The following is a 24,670-nucleotide window of genomic DNA, read 5'->3' as shown; positions in this document are numbered from 1 at the left end:
ACCAAGCCTAGCTAGATACGAGTTGGATGGCCGCCGTGACGTCACGTCCACTCAGCACACTGCTCGCTTGGATGACGATCAGTTGAAAACGGTCACTCGCTATCAAGGCATCCAGACTTTTCCTATGATCAACAGGTATAAAACTCGCGCACTCCAGAGTCGTTATACCACTATCAGCGGAGAGACCGCAAACGATCAGTGAGGACTGCAGCGTCGATCGTTCTTGTCGCGGGAAAGGATCGTGACACTTGTTGCATAGCGTGGTGAGTGCTGAGGCAGTTTGAAGACGCAGGAAGACGCCAGAAGATGATGTCACGTCCAGCAAGTAAACCTCGGCCTGTGAAACGAGCTCATACATTTGAAGGGGTAAGGCAGTTTAAACATTATTTCCAACCGGATGGCCATTGGGCTGTCATGACTAATAACAAACAAACTGATGACGGTTCTGTGAAAAAAATGTAGAAATTTATTCTGAGCCTTGAGTGCACCATGTCCGAAAAGGCAGAGCTAAAAGTTGGGAGTAAAAACGTAAACCTTAATGTTTACACACACACAAATAAACTAACAATAATAGGTTACGTACCGCAACTGCGTTATTTTACTGCATACATATTTCTAAAAAAAAAAGCAAGCATTATCTTTGCTAACGTTAATATCCGTGTACCGCGAACCTGTATTTCAGCCGCAACCGTATCGTACTAAAGTCACAGACAAAGCTCAGATATTAGTTCCATATCCCAATAATTTTGTAATGTGCATCATTTCCTGATAGAATCTCACAATTGGCATTTCAGACTCGATAATGACTGTCAGGGATGAACACCATTTTTCACGCATCATTACATTTTTAAATGGTGGTTTTCGGGTGACAAAATCGTGCTGCAAACTCGATGACGAGGAACAACTTATACAACTTAACATTGTGGCGATTGAGGTCCGAACGCCACGTGGGTTACGCGTGGCAGAAAAGTAGTAATGCTGCTGCAAGTCTTGTGTATGTAATTATAGGCAAATGAACATTAGTCGCTTAAATTACGATGAAAGTTGCTTCACTTGGTTTTCTTATTAGCTTTCTAGAATGAACCCTCACCTGCATCATGCATGGCTAATTTGCATGCAAACTCAAATTTCACAAGTAAATACAGGGTGAACCCCCCCCCCCCCCCCGCCCAAGTTGTGTAAGCAGATACCGGTCAATTTTTCCAAAAGTACCTAACGTGAGTATTTCATTTTGATGGAGCATATTAATTAAAACACAATTTTGCTATCACTTTGTAAACATGTTTAGAGGCTAAATTTTATGTGTTCAATTCCTAAACGTCTTTAATGTTCCATTGCTAAACACTATCCATCCTCACTCCAAACACGTTTAGAATTGAAACATGTTTACAAACCGATAGCAAGAAAGTGTTTAGAAAAGTGTTTAATTGCTAAACACAGTTTTTGCAGTGTACTCTTGTGCATAATCAGTGAAACTGCCATGGAAACCCATTCATGCAAACCACAGCTTTAACAGATTATAAAAGGATATGTGTGTTTCAACCATTGCAATGGGAATTACACATTGCATTAGAAATCGCTCGACCGGCACTCTTGCATTGGGTATTTTCATTAACTGTGTAAATCACATTGAAATGGGTGAAAAACACATTGCCATTTTATAATCTGTTGTATCTCTGGTTTGCATGAATGAATTTTCATCAAAGTTTCGCTGTGATTATACACAAGCGTACAAGCAATATACTCCATCAACATGCAATGGTGATGTTGGATACTTTTGAGAGATTTAAAAATGATTACTTGCACAATTTGTTTGGGTCACCCCATAGGCCTATTTAATAGTATTGAATGTAAGAAGCACATGTGGATAAAGCTACAGAGTCAGAAGGGCGGAACCACCGAAGGGAGGGAACCCTTTTGTTCTAAAAACATGGCATAACTTCTTTCCTCAAATGAAGGTAAACTTTGATGTGAAAAGACATTGGCCGAATTGTGTACCATTTTGCCAATTCAATAAAACAAACAGTCGGATAAATCTACCAGTTTCTAAGAGGCTAGCGTGGTTGCAGCCTAGCAACGCCTAAGTATGTGCTTCCTTAATGCGATTAAAATTTGCCTACAGCCCAGACCAAAACATCTTGTTTAGTTTGCATAATGATAAGTGATATAGGCTTAAACTTGCATAGGTCATTTTTATTTCGAAGTTGTTAACCCAACCCTTCAACAATGTTCATGTACACTGTTAAAGGTATATAGGGTCAATTGCATGTATCCCGAAAGTAACCTACCAAATTATTATCAAAAAGCCTAGGGCATACTTGGATTCAACATCGCACTGGCTACTATATATAAATTCCCCGTAAACTTTGTTTTATCTGATTTGTTGTTATTTACAATATCAAGAAATGTATAAATGATATTCAACGATCAGTCAATTGAATGAGCGTTGGAAATAAAGAGTGCCATTGACGAAATTGTGTTTCGCGATCAGTTGGGGTTACATTATTCTGACCAAGATCTTGCATGCTACCCTTTTCCCGGCAAAACCCCAATAGCATACCAAGGTCGTAATTTCACCTTGGTCCAGGGAGTTTTCCACGCAGGTCTCGCAAATTGTTAAAAGTATCAAGTTTACGTTTGTTGAAGAGTCCGATACTGTAACTTAATTATGACCTTCCTCCATGATTCAGACTTTGTCATTTTGTGGTATAACACTCAACATTTCCATTGCAACTTGACACGTTCACGTTTTATTGCATTATGATTTATTGTCAAAACTGTACAAAATGCCAACTTAATTAACAGACCAACCGGACAATTTAAAGACAGTTATACATGCCATGGTACATAATTATCATGGGCGTCAATCGGTGAGGGACGGGGACCCCCACCCCAACATTTTAAAGCGGGATATCGTTTGGTCTCTCCCCCCCCCCCTTTTTTCCCCCGAATAAAAAAATTGTAGCCTACTGTAATTATTCTATTACTCAGAATAGCTGATTCAATGACTCCAAACTCGAAAATGATGTTTAAAAGATGATCTTTTGCTCAAAACAATTGGTTTTTACTATAATAGTGGTCAGAAATTGCCTGAGATCGCACCACAGAAATTGCTTTTCTATAACTGCATGTCTTCTCAACTAAGTCCCTCATTTACATTTAACTCCCTACATTTTCAACCCCAACACAAATACGCCCTACCCGATCTATGATCGGGTAATTCAGCTTGTTGTAAATACTTCCCCAGACTAAACTGTAAAAACAGTGTTGGACAACTTCAGTTGGTATTTTCCCCAATGATGGTCAACATAGGGCCTACCGACTGCCGACACCACTCTTTGGCAGGTTCTTTCCAGTAAATTACGGCGTGGGGCTCGGGTCCCGCTTAAGGGCCCGAACATTTTTTGGATTCTAGATGCTATTTGGTGCGATCTGAGGCAATTTCTGACCACTTTAACCAAATCTTTTTGAGAAAAGGATGGTGGTGTGTACACAATGCCTTCTTTTATTAAAAAAAAAAAATTGGGTTCCCCCCCCCCTCCTGGATCTACCCTTGGAGGTACAGCCAGAAGCTAATCCAGCCTCAATATACTCTGTGGTTCAACTTTTCTTCCTGTCCAAGAACCTAATTTGTACCGGTGTCTAAATGAGTTTTAGAGAATTAAACTATTTTCCACCTAGCTAAACTCAAGAATATCCGGTGTGTCATGTATCATCCTCAATCACCTTCGTCCTAACAGTTGCCATTCACAGCTGCTGTACACACGACAAAAAGAATTGTACACATGCATGAAAACGACGTGTTCACACCGTCGATCGTGGACGTCCTATTGTCCCTTAGTAACTACTTCATTAGGAAGACTCCCATAGGCTTTGTATACTACCTCCATCGCGGACGTATGCTGGGAATCGTGGACGATATTGTTCTCTTTTGTTCTCTGGAATTTTTCGTCCACGGTTTGAAAAGATGAACACGCCCCGAGGTATCTCCACAAACGACCATATATAGCGACATGCTTGTGTTTGACACCAATACTATTCATTCGCATATTTCACACCTGCAAGTCATATTAGGAGTTGTTTAATGCCTGCGACGAGGAGGAGGGGTCCAAGCTACTGCTACCACCAAAAACCATTTGAATGTTATAGAAGAAACCATGTACTCCAAACTGCAGAGTTTTAATACGGCTTTTCTTGGATATCTATCAAAAGCAGTCCCAACTCCGAGCACTCGGGGCTCTTCCTCATACATACCAGAATCATTTTCCATCACGTTGGACCTTCTTCATCACAGACATTCACTGTTGCAGTACGGAGAACTTTTTGTTTTATAGTCTATACAACCAACCATTCCTATTTTACCTATTTGGCGATTTGTTTGTATTTTTATTCGGCAGAGTACGCTTTACCCTTCGCGGAAGTCCAGCCTGATCGAAGATGCTCGCAGAGACTCGGCCAGCTCTTCGGTGGACGTCTGGGGCCCGTTCGGCCTGCCCAGCCCTACGGAGAACGACGATGTCTTCGCCGAGGAACAACCGAGTTTGTCGCCGCCGGTCGTCAACGGCGACCTGCCCAAGCAGATGTGCGTCTCGTTCTCATCACGTGAGGGAATCGGCTTCGGCTCGCTAGCCCGGGCGGCTAAAGTGTTTGAGGTATGTTATAGTAGTATACGAGATTAAGACTTGTTCGAAACCCTGGGTTTGTCTGCGGTTCGGCTGCAGAAGATTATTAAGGCCCGTAATGAAAACGCCATATGGTCTATGGTTATGCCCCCGAGTAACCCGCATTTAATATGGAAGTTGTTTGGCTCCTTAATTACACACAAATGCTCTTTAAGGCCTTCAAGAAGCGCTAATATGCTTGTCATTATCAAATAATTCGCGACCATACTGTTTCTTTCTTGCTTTTCAGATTTTGAATATGAAGCACAGCTTTTTTTGTCTCTCCTGAACTTTGTTCAGGAAAGAGACTATGCAATCATGTTTGTACATATGTATGTATGTATATATAATGTATGTGGCATTTCGGTTAAAGTTTCGTAAAATTGGTTTCATTTCAAAAGTCGAAGTTCAATTGGAACCACACATGGGTCATAGCTGCAACATGGCAACCTTCATACCGATTAGTCACTCTATAAAGATAATTGCGAAAGCAGGCGAGACGCATGGTTTCGAGTACCATCTTGTTTTTAAATGGGATACCTCTCCGACATTTCTATCCATACTAAGGCGATTTGCATATGTTTATTGAAGGCATGTGTATCATTTGCTTTTCATGCATTTTGTTCATTCCAATAACAACACCACTCAAAATCCAAAGAGGCATGCTCAAAACCTAACCTGTATGTTCAGCTTGGTGGACGTTACACTTTGCGAGAATATATTGAAAAACAACGCACAACCTTTTGATCACGAGGCATGATTTTAGTCAATATCACTCTTTATTAAAAAAAAAAAATCAGTCAACTGACTTATTTTTCACGGGTGCACAGTATATAGTACGATCTTTAGTCAAAGTTGATCGTTTCTTGTTGGATAAATGCATGTGATTCTAGGCCTATATGCCTTAAATTTTGAACTCATGTGTAACAAAACTAGGCGAGGAATTTTTCCTAGAAACAAAGTTTATATATTGAGAGCATGTCAACTTTGACATGGAATCGTCCTAACCGATAAAAACGATAGTTTGCACATATTAGTTGAAAAAAAAAATACCCCTAAATAGGTATAGCTAACACTTTTACAGAACAACATTCTTTCACTGTGACATGTTTACCCTCAATGATTCTGCTAGCATAACATGGGTTAAGTGTTCATCCCGAAGAGAAACTCCATCGTCCAATCTTGGTATGCGCATGCACGCACAGTTAAAATACTCAATTGTCATATTCGTATAGCTTTGAAACAAAAATCTTGTACGCACATAAAAATGGTCAACTTTACTCAATGTCGACTGACTGCAGTCTGCTCCGAACAGTCGCAGGTTGGGTTACGCCAGTCCGTGTATACCTTATTAACCAGGAAGCCATTTTAGATCGTGTTTCCCGAATCTATTTTATAAATTGTAAACTGTTGACTGGGATGATGCCAGACTATTTTCTGATTGGCGTGCGTACCAAGCCTCACTTCAGTTTTTTGTTTAAATGTGGCTAGCATGAGGGTATGTTTAATCACAAATTTTAAATTATTCATCGGAGCACACTGGTATTAATTTCTAATGAACTTTTATCTCATTGCTTTCATTTCTACTCGCAAGTTCCAAAAATGAAGACTTTACATCGCTTTCAATTTCATATGGCCGACTTGTGAATAAAGTCTAAACATCTAGGCTTCATCTACACGGAAGTTTTCGTTGGCTTCTGTGATATGCTACCATGTGCAGTAGATTCAAGTACATTCATGAAGAATATGGGAATTAGGTATAGTAGTTCTGTTGTGAAATTGTTTCGCCCTATGTCAACTAAACTGCACAATCAGCCCGTTCCACATTATCAATCATGATGATGTTTCAAACGTCAACCGACCGTTTAATTAAACGTCTTCCAGCTGACTTCCGGTTGCCAGAAGTCGCTTAATACGTGACTACTGCCACATCGTGCACTGTGGTCATGTCCATAGTCCTATGCACTGTAATGCGATTAATTAATTACGTCCAGGGAGCCCACGCCATAACTTATGGCGTTGAGCCTTTTTTATTGTTCCCCCTTCTTGCGGCCAAAGGGAGATTCAACCCTTTAGAATTAGGCCTTTTATTTGATAAGATGGATCTACTATTAAAACAAAATCACCAATGCTTTATAAATCTGGAAAGGTTTCTTCCTATGAGATTAATACCGTAACCGTACGGAATAGCCTGGTGCCTGGCTGTATACTTTAAAATCAATGTTTGTTTCTGTATGCGGCGTCTGGGGTAAAAACAGAATCAAATCGTCGCGGCGTGAGATCCGAAAACATGATTATTTTTTTAAAGTGAAAATGTTTTCAATCTAATCCGGCAAAAATGCAGTATCACATTACATAATTATTATTGTAAGCAAAATGGAAACAAAAGTTTTTTTTGATTGAGGACGTATTATTTCACAGTGAACGTTAACAATTCGTAATTTTGTATCGAATCAGGATACATGAAGCAGGTTTCCTATCCAGGGGTCACTATTGGGAAAAGGCAGGAAAAAGTGATCCTACGGACGAAGTTGAACTACTCCACTGTAGCTTTCAGCATGCAAAATTCAGTTATGTTCTTTCTCTGTTTCCAAGATGGCGAAGGCAAAACTGCTGCATGTTGAGTCGCGCACTTCGACCATCAAAGAGGACGGACTTGAATTTCTCGTGCAGTGTGACGTCAAAGGGGTCAACACCCGCAGTCTGGTAACCTCCCTCCAGAAGATTGTCGACTCGGTGGTCATACACAGGGACGACCTGCCACGGAGAGGTAACAGACGAAACAATGTGCAGTCAACTCAGTTCTTAATGAGTTCTCATTGGACAAATTTCATATTGTTTCGGGATGACCCGGGTTCAAAACTTGCCGTGTGCAGCGCACGACGCGTGCGCAAGGATGCTCCCACATGGCGGTGCAAAAAGAAGGAAACCCACTTTTGACAGCAATGTTCACCTACTTATTGAGCATATTTCAAAAATTCAATTTAATTGTATTGAAATATTGATCTTTAAACATAAGTGACGAAAAATGATTGCAGATGAATATTTTGTCTCTGAGATATGGTAGTTTAAAAATTCCATTTGCCAAACCTGTTTGTCCACGGACGGCTTTATTCAATCCGCTTGACTGAGCGTGATTTGAAGACAAACACGTGGACAATAGTGATTTTGGTGACTTGTATTCAAATTCTCATAATAATAGTATTCTTGCGATTTTTTTAAAGATTTTTTCACCATGTATGGTACAAGAGCTGTACTTCACCACCGGTACATTATAAAAAAAAAACCCAGTTCAAATAAGATATTAGTAAGAAGGTTAAAATTCCTGTCAAAACTGGGTTTCCTTCTTTTTGCACCACCCTGTTTTATGACTACCCACATTGCTGTGAGTTTCCTTCCTTGGATGTGTCTTGTGCCTTCAGAATGACGGTCGGCAATATTGCGATGTTTCCAATGAGTGCTTAGGAATCGGGTACCAAAAAAAACCCTGATTCATCGTAGGCCTAATTGCCTTTCGTTTTCAGATCAAGTTAATTGGTAAAAATCAATTGTGATTCGACTTTGGCCTTATGTATTCTTGTGTGTCTTGTTAAGCCTTTGGGCATTTTTTCCCCTCACAAATTGGCCTACATTCGTTCAAAATAACGGTGGGAATTTCAACTGATTTGCAGGGGTGTGGTTTCCACGTCACATTTCGGATCTGGATAAATGCACACATCTCACTACGGAGTATGAACCTGATCTAGATAACGATCACCCGGTAAGATTTTTTAAACAACAGTATACAAAAAGTACCCACAAATCCGTTGTAATAATTATTCGCAGGTTGAGTTGGGTAGAAACTTGCTATGATCAACTTAAGGAGGCCTCATATTGACCATACCTTTTTATGATCTAGATATGATTTAGGGTGGGCTTAGTGGAATTGAAGCAAATTAACTATATTTCTAAACAGAATTGTTGACCCGAAAATGTAGGGTAAATTTGGAAGCTTGTCGTCAGCTAACACGCCTGTTTCCCGAAGCGACTAGATTTTTAGTCCATTTTCCAGAAGTCGGCCTAGTGAATAGGTCAGTAATTTGACCATGTTTGCCCTATGAGTATGAACACACCGAGAATGTTCCGATGCTGTCAAAGGAAGTGGGGACTATTTGCAAAAACAATAAAATAAATATAAAGCAGGTTATTAAAATAAACTAACCTACCGAAATTTCAGCTCATACCTTTTTGAAGAACTTTGAAAATGTATCTTTATTTTTCTTGACGCAAAGCATTGGTTTCCGTTGAACGCGCGATAATTCCTCTTTACTCGAAAATGACAGCATACTAGGTGCAGTGATTTCACAGGATGCATGAGCCTATTATTTACTTACAATCAAGTGAGACATTTATGATATTGTGACTGTTTTAAGAGGTTCCCGATCCTTTGGCCGAGAGGTTCTTAAACACTGAAATTGTGGTGTTTGTTTAATCAGTTGGCCTGCACAGATATTGCGTTGAGAAAATTTATATGAGATCGAGGATCAACGAGTTACAGATTTTGTTGGATATATAGCACTTTTTTTCCCAGTTTTTAGATCAAATTATTGCTTTCAATTTCAGGGTTTTTCAGACAAAGTCTATCGAATGCGGAGATCTGAAATCACGCGGATTGCCTTTCAGTATAAATAGTAAGTGCAGCTTTGAGTTTTTTGGGAAATATGATGAGGAAAAAAAAAGAGTCTGGAAAGGTGGAACCTATTTATTTAAATTGCCCTAGGTTCCCTTTTGAAACTACAGTTAAACATACCGAATTGTACGTAATAATTATGTACCTTTCATTATAAAGAGATCATTGCACTGTGTTTTTATTTTCTCCTGTTTTAAGTGGGAAGAACATAGAGGGAGTAGAATACACCGAAGAGGAAACAAAAACATGGTAAGCCTAATTTCTTCAGGAAAAAATATGTTCATTTTCTTTTAATCTGAAGAGAAACTGCATTAGAATACTAAATTAGTAGTGCACATTGGCCTATACGTACTATAAATAATTGCAATTGAAGATAACTCCGGCGGTATATACACCATTTTATGTTTTCGACACAGGATGACACACTTATTTTGCAACATGGAGGAGGCCTATTAGAAATGAGAGGATGAATAATTGTCCACAAATCTTTGCTAAAAATGTTTTACTGGAATCATTTTTCCTGCTTTGTACTTCTATGAATGTTATTTCGCAATGAAAAATTTTAAGTCAAATTTGTAGCGTATTTCTGGTGCCGCACATATGACTACTGAAAAGAATATCAGTATTCGATAGACTTCCATATGGAGTTGGACGGAACCCCTAGAGTTTATGCAACATATGCTTATCTCAAAATAAATGGTTTTTGCGTGTGCATAGGCCTACTAAATTGCAAAATGTTCATCATGTCAAGGCATGGTCTATAACATCACTAAGTATAAAAATGATGCTCATTTTGTTCATGAGTTCAGTTTGAAACAAATCGGTCCCTTTTTGTACTAAATCGCATGTAACTTGATACATGATGACCTCACCATGGCGTCACACTGTTGTATACACCTCTAAATCAGGGTGGATGTTCCTACCAAGTTTCAAGTTCATGCGTTGTTCTAGTTGAAGAGAAAGCTGCGGAGAATTAATGTCCAGAATAAGAACACAGACAAAACGGCATCATGAGAAACAAAAGTATAATTTCTGGCGCGGCCAGACCGTTGCAAATAGTCGAATCCAATCCTGGTTTTAGTCAAAAAACTACACGGCTCTGTTGATCATCGCCAAACCACAATGTCTCATACCGCGGCTAGGCTGCATGATGAGGCCTCCAGCTTGGAGCGAAAATCGAAGAGCGCGCCAAATGTTAGCCGGCGCCAAGCAGGATCAGCGCGGTCCAGATCGAGCGGGCCACCCGTCTAGGGTAACACGCCTCAGCCCACGAGCTATCTATCTCATTACGCGCGCGGCAACACTGCTTCGTTTCGGACGATCGTACATACGCATACCACCCGACAGAAAAATAATAATAAAAGGGCAAACCGATATTCCAACTCATTTAAAAGCTTAGCTGTAGGTATTTCTGGTCGTCGATAACAACTTTCTATATAGCATAATGAAATTCCACGAAATTAATATGGTGTGACGTAGTTTTTAAAAAATATCGAAAACTCTAGATTCACTTTTATGGGTCAAAACTTTAGAGGTGTTTTATAAATGAGGATTTTTGTTAATTTATTTACAAAAAAAGGCAGACATTGATTTGTTTTCGCGCCTCTGCAGTGATAGTGCGTGCATTTTGTAATTTTTTTGGTCAAACCTTAACATTCGAAATATTATACAGATGTGTGTATTTTTAACCTACATAAAGACCGCGAACTCCAGTGACAGTTTTCACGTTATGGAAACAATTGATGACGAATGATTCGCACATCAAAGCGAGAAGGGTTGGTAAACTGACAACATTACTGGAAGGCCTGGGGACTATTTATAGTCACAGATCTATAATTATTGGCGTTCTTGATATGAATTTAATTTATACTTGATTGGGCATTTTATCACACCATCCCAGTGATAAACTCCGCAAAGAGCAGAGGGCCTGTTCTTTCCAAGCCTTATTATGGATTTTGAAAATTTTCATTAATTGGCTAAATATAGCGAATCGACAGAAAGCTGCACCGTGGGGCAAGAACCACGGCTTATTATGTACGACGGCCACCAACCGCAAAAGTATACAGGGAAAATAAATTCCACTGTGCTCCCGGCAAACGAGTGTATCGTATTGGTGTCCATCGATCGCATGGCAAGATCGGTTAGCTGGCTTGCTGGCTGGTTGATTCAAGCAAGGAGCAAGAACCAAAACAGGCTGCCTGGCCCTGTCTGCCGAGCCATCCGAAAGGTCGGCCTCCTTAAAATTCGTTCTTTGCAAAAATGCGCCAATTTGGAACAGAAACAAAAAAGAGGCCGCGAATCGGCACCAAAAACACACACACACAAAGGAGTTTTGGGCGTCGTTTAAATAAGGTCAATAATAGAATAAAATAAAACATAAACGCTGATTTCGTCTGCCAGTGTATGCCGACCATAGACCCAAATCTATAATGGCACGCAAGACAGAAAGCTAAAGAAAAACGTATAACGTACATCAGCAGAATCCTGATAACATAAACTGTTGCTTGAAACTGTTCCTAACATAGTTGTAATTATATAATATCTTTGTCAAGGTAGGCAGAAAAAAAATCTTTGCATAACGTCAGAAATCACCACATGAACCGCAGAATAAATAAAAAGCGTTTGATCAATACAGCATGCCACATTGGCGAAACACAGTATAGAAAACAAACCCCTCGCCTACATACGCCTCATTCTTAATATAACCCACCATATGTAACTAAAATGCAATTAAATCTCATTCAACAGAACAATACAGCAGCCCACGACGAATTGACTGCAAACAATCTTGCCTATTATTGGGAATAAAGGACACGGCAGGTTGTGTCAATGTTAGACTGACGCAAGGCTAATCAAGCCTAATTGTTAATTTAAACGTCACATCGGAGATAGCGTAAGCAACACCACCAACAATTATTGCGCATGATGTTTTTGCGTCCATACTATTGTTGAATGACGCTTTATAAATTAATAAGCTTTCCCTTTTCCTTTTTTTTCCATAGAAGCCTAAATAAGGTTAATAAATACTGAAAACCAACACGTGTTCGGATATGGTGCACATGTTGCAACTCAGCGTTCACAATTAATTTGGAAATTGCAGTTACGTAAAATGCAACAACTATGTCCTGACTGACTACTACAAGTATTTTTCTTTATAAACATCATGACTTGTTGAATAAGTAATCGCAACGTCCATATTGTTCAGTTTCTGCTAAACGCGTCTACGTGCCGTAGCTGCACCCTGCCCAGGACTGAGAGTTAGACTGTTTTCCGTATTTATTATGAATTCAGTTTTCTTTAAACAACCTCAGTTTTTGACAGCCTTTTTTTATTTCATCAATTTGCCGTGGCTTATTGCTACATGGCAATGTGTACACTGAGATTACTCATTAAAATGTATAGCAGCCGAGTGTTTACCGCTACATAATGGTTCTTTGGGACAATTAAAGGGGCATTTCTAATGTCGCTGGTTATCGTCAGAGACCCAACGCCTCAAAAAGCAGCGTGGTCGGATATTGCCTTCCATCTCAATTTAGTCCCGTCGTTGTAGGCAAACAGACGTGTTTGATCTTCGGTGTTCGGTCCGTGCCAGCTTGCCCGACTATTCGGTTAACGTTACACTGACCCACAGATGCGTTTCTTTGAGCAAGTGCATACAGCTTGGATTTTTTTCCTCATCATTCAAATTAAGCGAAACCAAAACGGTCGGAAAACAAGTCAATAAGTTTCGGTATCAAACTCGGAAGAATGTAATTTATACATCGCCGCCTCAAGTCGAACCAATATGACGTCATTGTATCCGCACCTGTTTCCCCCCAGGGGCTACGTGTACCGCCAACTTCAGCAGCTGTTTACTACGCATGCGTGCAAGGAGCACGTGGCAGCGTTCAGGGAATTGGAAAAGGCGGGACTGTACAGGTAGGAATGGCGGGATATCGCAAGTTGCGAAGGGCAAATGCGGCCTGCAGTATATCTGTCCAGCATTTTTCCGTGTAATTTTAAGTTCTTAATTCTGTTCACTCAGACAATACAAGTGAATCCGCATTTCGGCATTCAAAGAAAAATTTGAATGTTCGTGCTGATCACAGAAAACGCAAGTTCCTGCCACACCTTCGTTAATTACCTTTGAAAACAAAACACGAATATATCAGTCGATTCCAGTGATAACATGATATGCGAGGAATAACATATTGCCTTTAAACGAATTCAAAGTGTTGACAATTGAAAAGATGTATCAAATCGACTTTGACGTTACCTCTCAATCGATTTCATTTCAGTCCCGATTTCATACCCCAACTGGAGGATGTTTCCAAGTTCCTTCAAGGTAAATATATACCTATTCCTGATTAAAACTGTTGTTTACACCTTCAATTTAGGATTTGTTTCAGTATAGGACACTTCAGTCGTTCATTATGAAAACCATTTATCCTGTTTGGTTCCTCTGACAATTATTTTAAAAAAAAATCAAAGATCTGGGTCCAAAACTAAAACAACAAATCAAAGAAAATATGCATACTTAACCTTTTCCCCCCTTCTGGAGGGTTGCTCTTGTTTTTGTTTTTTGATTGGAACACTTAATGACTAAATGTGGTCGCACTGATGTGGTCGCACTGTTGTCTTCTGTGGGTCAAGTTAGGTCGTACGTGTGGTGGTTTGTACGAATATGCTTTTAAAGGACGAACTCTTATGACAAGTAAATTGAATACGAAATTATAACATCTGCTGCTCAAAAGTACTCCAGGTTTAATTCCTTTATAATTGTGACAAATCGTTATTTTGTTCAGTTGGTTAATTCTGATAAATCGTTTTTGATTCTCATCTAACTTAAATCGGATTGACAGTGCCGGGTATTTTTTTTTCTTTTTCAAATCTAGAGTTTATTTTGATCCTTTTTTCCTTTTTTTGCCTTTTCTCCTTTTTTTTCACGTTAATATTTTCTTTTTTCTTTTTTCTTTTTTTTTCTTTCATAGAGAAGTCCGGTTTCCAACTTCGTCCAGTTGCAGGTCTCCTAACCGCACGAGATTTCCTGGCAAGTCTGGCGTTCCGCGTTTTCCAGACTACGCAGTATATACGCCATGCCTCGTCACCAATGCATACGCCAGAACCGTAAGAGACACAAACAAATGTATTTTATTTACAATTATAGGTTTTCCCTGCTATGAACTTTTCATTTAAATTCACGCACTCTAACATTCAATTTCGTGTACGAAAATTGTCACACGCTTTTACCAAAACCAATTTAGTCATTCACCATTCAATTTTAAAGTTTGGTCACCCTCTTTAGTCACAGGGTCTAGAATATTCGTCAGTGCAGATCAAATTCGTCTAAGCTGTTGCCGAATGGCAGCATTCAGAGATCAAATGCGTCTTACATAAATCAAGACGAATTTGATTCCTGAATAACAAGGTTTGGCGTAGACGAGACGAAAGACCTGCGTAGTTTTTTCCAGGGAGTATTGTCTCCGTTGATGGCGAGTTTATCCCACTTTTTTTTTTGTAAAGGCATATATAATTGCAAAAGCAGAATTTTTAAATCTCAAAGGTAGCCTGCCGGATTGTTATCAAAAAGCTTACTAGGATAAAAGATCGTATACTGGAACTTAACATCCCATGAAATTATTCCGTCTGGCTTGCTGTCAATGGAAGCCTGAATCAAGAAATGTAGGTGATTTCCAACGATCAGTCAATTGACTAATTGTTGGAAATAAAGAGTGTTATTGAGGAATTCGTCTTTTGTGATCAAAATGTTGTCCATGGTTTGTTCACTGTTTACTCGAAAAGTGTTATATCCACTGAGCTTAAACTTGGTTTTGAACATGCTTCTTTGGATTCTGAGCGGTGTTATCGTTGGAAACAAACAAAATGCACGAAAAGCAAATGATCCTATATGCCTTTTATTTCATTTCGTTATCAGGGATTGTTGTCACGAGTTGCTTGGACACATACCAATTCTTGCGGATCCAGGGTTTGCCCAGTTCTCACAGGTATGCGCATTGTTGTATCGATCTCTTCATTACATTCCAGCCAAAATTTCGCTTTAGTGGGTGTCATAACTGTAAGTGGACCTACTTGAAGATGCTGCCGATACAGGTGATTAACAATTTAATTAGATAATACAAAGCATGCGTTGTTGATCAACTCTATTCATCTGTATCTAAGGAGGTAAAAGTCTTAATATTTGGCATACAGTGACTGGAACCAATTATTTGTATGGTTCTTGTTGTTTGCTTTGTGACTTTGACAGATCGCACGGAAACAACAAAAGCCTGCATGCTATTAAGTTCTGAGTGTAATTTCAGGAGCTAGGTGAAATTTTAAGTCAAGATTGAAGGTAGTTGAGTGGTCGGGCACAACCCGACACTCTCTGTTATTGTGTTGATAAATCTTTCAAGTGATTTTATCTGAAAAAGTGACCAATTACTTTCACTTATAACTCTTGAACTAAATATTCAATGATGTCAGTTTGACCTTTCCTTCTGGGGCTGCCGGAAGGTCAAAGTTAGGTGAATTCAAAATATAGAAATTAGCCTCAAATAAAAGGAAAACAAGATTTCTTTCCATTACCGATTGAAATCGCGCCTCACCAGTTTTCCTCTCATATCTGAATGTTGAAAATTAATATTTGCACAGCGTGTAGCCACAAACTTTTCTGTCGTAAAGTCAGTGCAGAATTTTATAATGCCCATGCAAAAAAAAAAAAAATGAAAGCCATTTTTATGATATGATTAGCATATGTTGCATAGACTCAAAAGACGTTAGAGGCCCCAGCAAGTCTACCAATAGTCCCAACTGGTTGTATGCTTGATTAGCCATCCATGCAGCACCAGATGTGCGCTTCCTGATTTTGTAACCTTATCATGACGTCATCAGGTATCAAATTACAAGTGATTTAAGAGCAAATTTTGACAAAAAAGTTTGCGTTATATCTTTTGAACTAAATAGAGTATCGTGTTCGTTTTTCGTGAGGTTGTAGACTATGCCGTGAGAAACATTTTGTGTTCCCAGACACAAAACCGCTTGACCTTTACTTCCGGTGTTACCGGAAGTGCAATAAAAACTAAATTTAACTCAAAACCGGAAGCATTTTACTACAGACACATATGTATTACGAAAGTGTTTAGTGAGCAATGCCAGACACAAGAATAGTGTGATGACGTCATCATCATCATCCGAAAGGGCGCCCCCTAGCGGCACATAAAATATTGGGTTTTTTTCTTTACTTTTCAAATTTTACCAAATCGACCCTTGATATTCTTTGATTAACCATAGATAACTTGGCAAGGTTTTAAATTCATGACGTCATCAGACCGGAAGTTACCTTTATGAGAATTTGCCAACTATCATATTTTAAATTTAACCTATAGTTAACCTATAACTCTTGAACAAAACGATCAATTGTTTTCCAACCTTGTAATCAGAAAGACCATCAATTGATAAACATTTTTTGTCGTGTACGTTAACTCGCTTGATCTTTACTTCCGGGTCTACTGGAAGGTCAAAGTTAGGTCAATTCAAAGCGAAGACTTTAGCCTGAAATCAAAACAAAGCAACAATTCTTCCAAACGGTTTAGGGTATGATCATAAAACCTTGTGTGAACTTGTACCATGTAACGAAGATGTTGTAAAATTTTGTTACGTCATCATGACGTCATCAGGTATCAAATGACAAGCGATTTAAGGGCAACTTTTGACAAAATAGTTTGCGTTACATCTTTTAAAATAAATAGAGTATCGTGTTCATTTTTTCATGAGGTTGTAGACTATGCCGTGAAAAATATTTCTTGTTCTCGGACACAAAACCGCATGACCCTAACTTCCGGTGTTACCGGAAGTGCAATAAAAACCGAACATAGTTCAAAAGCGGAAGCATTTTACTACACACATACAAATTAGGAAAGTGTTTAGTGAGGAATGTCTGACTAATAAAACAGTGTGATGACGTCATCTTTCGAAAGGGCGCCCCCTAGCGGCACATAAATTAGCGTGTGCTTTCTTTAATTTGAAAACCATCCGTTCAAATTTTACCAAAATTGGCCCGTGAAATTTTTTGATGAACCACATATAACTTGGCAAAGTTTCAAATTCATGACGTTATCAGACCGGAAGTTCCTTCTATGATAATTTGAAAACGATCATATTTTAAATGTAATTCTATCAATTGATCCATGTCGGTCTTAGCCCAAAAATTGATATCCATTACAATGTTCACCTTTGCTTCCAAATACTGTGTCGTCATCAAACCGGAAGGTGGGTGTTATGAATACATACGTTATTTTACTTCACAATGAACATCACTTTCCGTTTTTGAATAATGACGTCATCAACCAAGAATTAACTTGCATGTGTATATAGAATGTTACTGAAATTGATCACACCGTTAAAGATGTATTTTTTTTTACAATATTAGTTATCCCGCGAGCTCATGAATATGGAAATTTTCATTAGCATGAAAACTTAAATGTTGAAATTTCTCTCTTTTACTGCTACAAAGGAGGTGGACACTTCATAGTTACATGGCAAGAAAGCTGTTTTAAATGTATTTAAGTCATATAAATCCTATTACATGTTCCCGTTAACTGGACAGTGTTTCATAAAATAGTTGTCTACCCGACCACTCTGCGTTTGTAACAACAAACGCGAAACTCTAGTTTTATTTATTTCTTTTTTAGGAGATAGGATTAGCGTCTTTGGGCGTGTCTGATGACGACATTACCAAATTGGCAACGGTAAGCATGCAGTATTAAGAGTATTAAAATTATTACCAAGAAATGCAGACTCGATTGCAACCGTGCATTCTCTGGCAATATTGTCTTTATAATTACCTATGCAAACGATTTCTCCAATTTATAAATATTCCATCGATCAAAAACATTTTTGATTTTTCTACGTCTTTCCTGTGAGAATTTCAGTTCGGTATCATGGGTTCGGCTCTTATTGATCACACTGTGAATGAAAGTTCAATTAAGAGCTAAATGTCTTCATTGTTAAGAAATAAGAAAACGTAAGAAGGATTTTTTAAACATGTTTTCTTATTTCTTCTCGTGTTTTTTAACTTTTATTTTTTAATATTTAATTTATGCTAATAGAATGTTTTATTTTGTGTATGTTTTAATGTGATATTCAAGTTACATACTTATTTCGGTATGGTGTATGGTCCTCTGTGTTTTAAACGTATGATTTTTTAGTAGTTCATGTATTTGCAAATTAAACTGTAATTCAACATTTTGTTTAAGGAAGTTTAAGGAATAATAAAACATGAATAATGAAATTTCTGAAGCGTATAGTCGCTGAGGCAACACTATGAAAGAGAGATGCAGCAAAAGTTGACATAAAATCTTGATACATATTGTTTTTCCTCAGCTGTACTGGTTCACCGTCGAGTTCGGTTTATGCAAAGAGGGCGACCAAGTCCGTGCCTACGGCGCAGGTCTGCTCTCCGCTCCCGGGGAACTCATGGTAAGTTACCAGTTAACGCAAGATAATTGTGGACTCGCCCAAAAGTTGAAAATCTGTGTGGATTAGGCTTTTCTAAGGAGAGCCGGTTTTCAACTTTGATGTACAACCGTCAGCTTCGAGTTAAACGAAAGCATGAGCTTATACGGACTCGTTGGTTGTATTGCGCATGCTTTAGTAAAATAATTAGGACAGTGACATCTCGTGGGAGGGTTAGAGTGCATAATTATAAGGTAAAAGAGACCAGATTTCCTGGGATCCCAAATTTCACATGACACCGGCGGTCTTTGTCAAATTGTCTGTGTTGAGAGCCCATTCGGAACACAAGGAGAATTTACAATCCTAAACCAACAAAATGAGGGGGCTTTCACGAATGATTTAGACCTCTGCTTTGTTTCAACCGGAGGCTTAAACGTTTTCTAATCTTTAATGCTTCTAAAAGTTAATCGCAAACTAACCTGCAATCTTTGATATTTCTTGAAGTACGCCCTCTCGGACCAGCCGGAGCACAGGTCCTTCCAAGCCTCCAAGGTGGCCGTGCAGGAGTATCAAGACAAGAACTACCAACCACTTTACTTCGTCTCAGAGAGCTTCGAGGACACCAAACAAAAACTAAGGTAACAAAAAAAAGAACACGTTATAAGTATCTCGCAAAACATGCCACAGTGTATGGATTCCAATCTAGACAATGTTACATTTTGTTTGCAAAATGCAACACACCTGTGACGTCATGCCACAATTAAAACGTTGTGGTCACGTGATGCCAACTTTCAGCAAACTGTTCTCTTCTGCAGGAGTACAGGATGAGTCAAAAAAGCGAAACCCAAATGTCGGGACACTTGTTTTAGTGAAGTTCTGCATGTAGCACTTTCAAAATCTAGGATATAAAAGCCCAATTCATAAGCTTTCTTGTAGTACAAGAATCATTCAAATCACTCATGTACTTTTCGAGTTTTAAAGTTTTGTCCACGGATCACATAAAAGGTGTGCGTTCTTCCAGCAAAATTGATTTGTTTTCGTTTTGCTGAAAGAACACTCACCTTCTTGTGATCCGTGGACAGAACTTTAAAACGGTGGTTGTGTTTAAAATTTCGTAACTTGAAAAGTACATAAATGATTTGAATGATTCTTATACTAAAAGAAAGCCTATGAATTGGGCTTTCATATCCTAGATTTTGAAAGGGCTACATGCAGAACTTCACTAAAACAATGGTCCCGACATTGGGGTTCCGCTTTTTTTACTCATCCTGTATCTATTGAAATGTGATTGGTGTAAAAGTGGTTACACATAAACCGTTTAATATGTTGCGAAATGGCATGCAAAAGATGCTTAGATGTTCAGATTACCTGTTGGTGTCCGTTGGTATGAAGTCATAGGTAATCATGGTATATACATGTATCCTTATGACAAACCAGTCAATGGAATATGACGGATCGGTGTAATGGACGAATTCGTGATTATGATAGCTTTAAAAGCAGTGAAATTCGTCTACTACAAATGTCCTTCACCATTAGGTGTATATGTATACTTGTTGACACGTGCGCGAGCGTCATGAGCAATTTTGAAACATGATTCAATAAGCCTTTGTACTGATGACGTCACACTCTGTTTACGTGTGTGCTTTCCTATGGTGCTCTGTGGACCGTGGGCCCCCACTGGCTCCATAGGAAAGTGCACATGTAAAGAAAGTGCGACGTCATCAGTACAGAGGCTTATTGCATTGCGGCTGATGCATGTCTCTCGCAAATGCATTTCGATGCCCAATATTTTTTGTCTTAAATGAAACTTTTTTGACAGGAGAAAACCTTATTTGTGCCGTTAGCTTTTTTAGGCCCTTCATATAAAAGGGGAGATTATTATTATTTGGGTCAACACTCTATAGTGATGTGTTCGGTACTTTATTCAACGTTGTACATCATATTGGAAACGTCTAGATGACTTCTTAACATCATCACCCTCCTTCTCTGTCTTTGTTTAAAACCTTAGATCACATCTACTCCATTTCTATCGAATGATTAGTTATAATTTATGAATCTAGATGTATGCTCTCGTCTCATACCAGTTTGTGTTTTTCTAGGTTGTGTCTTTGTGTGTCTGACTGTTGTCCATTTTGTCCTTTGTCACTGACTCTGTTTTTTTCGGTCATGTCCACTTGTCTGTCCATAGGTTAGGGTACAGAAGCATGACGCTTCACCTTATACCTAAATGTTGTAAATTTGTTTTAGTGTTGATCCATGTACATTATTATGTACCATTACAAAATTCATTGCATTTTGCTTTGTATGATAAGTTTACACGACATTTTAACATTTTATAGTGTGAGAATGGCAACATTGAAATAAATGTTTCTACTATCTCGAAGCTGAGAAGAATGTGTTGCACATTTGTTTGGTTGAAAAGCGCATAATATTATTCCTAGCCTTTCGCAAAACTTTCAAAGGTTGTGACCTCTATGGATGTTATTCCACCCACTCCTAGAAAGATATTATCTTCGTTTTTTTCCCCTTAGGGCATTTGCAAGTTCCATGAAGAAGCCATTCGACGTCCGCTACGATCCCTTTACGAGGAGAATTGTAACTCTCGACACTGTGGAGAACGTACGAGATACCGCGAGATATCTGAAGGGTCACTTTAGTGCAGTGACCTCTGCCTTAGAGCGAATTACCGTTCGTTAGAATGCAAACATTATTTTGTGTCCAAGTGAAATGTACGGCCAACCTGAATAAAAACGAGCCAATTTTAAGTCAGGTTGTAATTTCTGTTATCTTTTTAAGTTATGAATTTGATTTTTATAATAAGTGAACTTCGATTCAAGGTATCTAAATTTTAAGCTAGATCGCCCAGAACCAATTGAACAGGCGCTCTAGCATACAGTGTAGTTCAATGATACATATTGGTCAACTTTAGTAAAGTCTAAAACATGCTTCTCTAAAAACTGTATCCTTTAAGTGAACTCGTTCAGTTTTGGCTGCTGAAAACAAAAATTACAGGTTTTGAAAGGATTATTTTCCAACACATTTCATGTAATTTAAATCATTAAATGCGCTTTTCAACGACGTACACAATGGTGAGTTCCGTCTGCATGTTTAGATAAAATAAAACATTGGTATGTATGTAAGTTGATTTATATTCCTTTATTTCTTCTGAAGACAATTTTGTTTTTAATTCATAAAACTTGTTCATTAGGCGAAGGAATTCCTGGCTTGAGATATGTCTATGTTACGATGCATGCAAGCCATATACGCGCCACTTTCTAGTATAGGTTTTCCCGGCTATTTTAAAACATTTATCATTCGAATTCATCGAATTCAAATTCGTCCATCAACATCGATTTAGTGCACTTCCAATATTTAATTTCGTCTTTTCCCGCCAATTTTAAATTCACTTTAAGCAAATTCAAACTATGAGCACACGTTTTCGTACCTGAGCATTCGATTTCGTCTCGTCTATGCCAAACCTTGTAATTCAGAAATCAAATTCGTCCTATTGATTTATATAGGCCTAAGACGAATTCGATCTCTGAATGCTGCCATTCAGCAACAGCTTAGACGGATTTGATCTTTAATAACGAATATTCTCGACCCTGTGACTAAAGAGGGTGACCAAACTTTATAATTGAATGGTAAATGACTAAAGTGGTTTTGTTAAAAGCGTGTGAAATTTTTCTCGGACGAAATGGAATGTTACAGTTGGTGAATTTGAATGATTTTTTTTATTATAAAATAGCCGGAACTACCTTTTCGCGGTTATCGGACTTTACAGCAAAGGAACATTATGTGCAAACGTTTGTTAACGTTATGCACCAATATTATGAATCCGTTCTCAACTTTGTTTATTAGTAAATGAAGATTTTCATATTGATATATACATGCTCAAAGGCCGGCACTCAAGGAAGATTTGTAACTTATAATACGAAGATCGAGGAATAATTATTTAAAAACCTAGCTCATTCATTATTATAATGTTACTTTATAGTGTGGGCTACTTTAAACAAATTTTATTTTTATAACTATTTGTCGGACTGACATACTACATTTACATATCTACAGAGTTGTTATTTGGTTTTGCAAAGTAGTGAACTTCTTGAAAATAAGGAAAGTGTTTATGGCTAGGTAATCAACATCATTGTTACATGCATCTACATTATTGACTTTATGTGTTAAGGCGGCCGTTTCTTATAGAGGGCACTGTTTTGGAATGCTAGGGTAGGCACATATTTAAGTGAAAGTTTTCGTGTATCCATTATTATGTTACTAAATTAAAATATCAAAGACCACCCGATGAGATGTATATACCTGCAAAGTATAAGGTTAATTTTAACCTGAACCCTGCCGGGGGGGGGGGGGGGGGGGTTAGGGCAGAAGATATTTAAAATTCATCGTCGTTTTGGATCAACAACTAATATGATGCGCTACCACGTTGTGAGGTGAATAATTATGAACCAGACAACCGTCAGACAATGTTCGTGTATATAGTCAAATTAATGGCCACGGTGTTCTGTGCTTTTGTTCATTTAAAAGTGGATCAAGGGACTAACTTACCAAGGAAATAAATATGTATGCAAACAATATTAATGTTTGAATCTCTCTTTTTATTAATTAATGGATAAATCATCACCGCCGTGTTCCCTGGCTGCTTGAATTTGGAGCGGCACAAATCCAGGCAGGGGCGGATCTAGCTTACAGGAAACGGGGGGGGGGATATGAGAAGGGCCGGGGGGTTGAGTAAAGGCGAGCAAAAGGCACGCCCAACTGGGGGGGTCCGGGGGCATGACTACAATGACTAGAATCTACAATGATTTCTCCTGCATTCTAAGTCAAGTTGAGAATCAATTAAGGAAGTTTAGCATTCAACTATATTTTTTGCCCTACTTTATTATAGTGTCTGTGTACAAAAGGTCGGCGGCTAAGGAGGGGGGGGGGGGGTTCCCCCAGACCCGCCACTGCAAGGGACAAAAATTATGAGGAGGAAAATTTGCCAGAAGGAGAGTTAGGAGTGTTACGCAGTTGAGCTGATACTAGTGTGGGGGCTTTGAATTGGGACAAAGTGACAGCCGGAGGGTTGATGGCGTTCATGGGGACACTGTCTAAGGCAGGGGCATGAGGGCACGGCCTTCCCCCTCCTCCTCTCCGCCTTTCCGCCCACTCGCATGTATGGGTCGTTCGTCCTTTCCCACATGATATATGATATATACACATTGTTAATAGTAATTGACCCACTTAGACCTGTGCTTCCTACACAAGGTTTGAGACCATGGCCCTTTTGGACAGCATGGGCGTGAGGCCTGAGCGAAGCCGTGTGGGGTTTCACATCTAACTTCGTTCACATTCGGCTTCGACGAGGATTTCCTTTTTTAGAATCCTTACTTTGGGGGATCCAGCTCAATATCGGTCCAATTTTTGCTTCGGGAACATCAAATTGTATACTATAATAAAAACGGGTTCATAAATTGTCACTGCAACCGTAAAGTAATGAAGCCCACCTAGAACGACGCCAAAGTTTGAAAAACGGCTGAGCAAAACGCTTGGTGGCGCCCTATTGCATACTGTTTGCGAAATCATTGGTAGCGCCAGTATCACAACTCCAGCAGTACCACTTATCATAATTTATGCCGTGAACGGTACAGCGTCATCAAACTTATGAATTCTGTACATGTACATGTAATGTACATGTACATGTACATGTACACGTACATCGTCGGTCCGCGCGTGATCGTCGTGTGCATGTCCTTCTTTAGCAGGCCCAACAGCACGGTCACCCATACATGTCAAGGGTTCCGTACGTAATTGTACCGGGTGTAACATGTACAATGTTACGACTCGGCCCACGCGACCTTCGATACCCCCTCCTCCTCCAATATCGGTCCGGCGGTACTATATCTACTTG

The 24,670-nt window shown here is 39.0% G+C and overlaps 1 protein-coding gene across 1 annotated transcript; it reads left to right on the top strand.

The window, feature by feature from the left end:
- The first annotated feature begins 101 nt into the window (after nt 1-101).
- Nucleotides 102-22,104, top strand: LOC119743613 (tyrosine 3-monooxygenase-like). The gene is made up of 14 exons (XM_038220026.1): nt 102-366; nt 4,398-4,652; nt 7,257-7,431; nt 8,333-8,421; nt 9,264-9,331; nt 9,529-9,579; nt 13,150-13,248; nt 13,608-13,654; nt 14,301-14,436; nt 15,245-15,314; nt 18,000-18,056; nt 18,691-18,786; nt 19,267-19,400; nt 21,294-22,104. Exons 1-14 carry the CDS (start codon nt 307-309, stop codon nt 21,457-21,459), a joined length of 1,503 nt encoding a protein of 500 aa, XP_038075954.1. The 5' UTR covers nt 102-306; the 3' UTR covers nt 21,460-22,104.
- The last annotated feature ends 2,566 nt before the right edge of the window (nt 22,105-24,670 follow it).

Source organism: Patiria miniata, unplaced genomic scaffold (assembly GCF_015706575.1).
Source record: "Patiria miniata isolate m_02_andy unplaced genomic scaffold, ASM1570657v1 HiC_scaffold_6, whole genome shotgun sequence".
Taxonomy (NCBI): domain Eukaryota; kingdom Metazoa; phylum Echinodermata; class Asteroidea; order Valvatida; family Asterinidae; genus Patiria; species Patiria miniata.
This window is presented reverse-complemented; position numbering and strand designations above follow the sequence as displayed.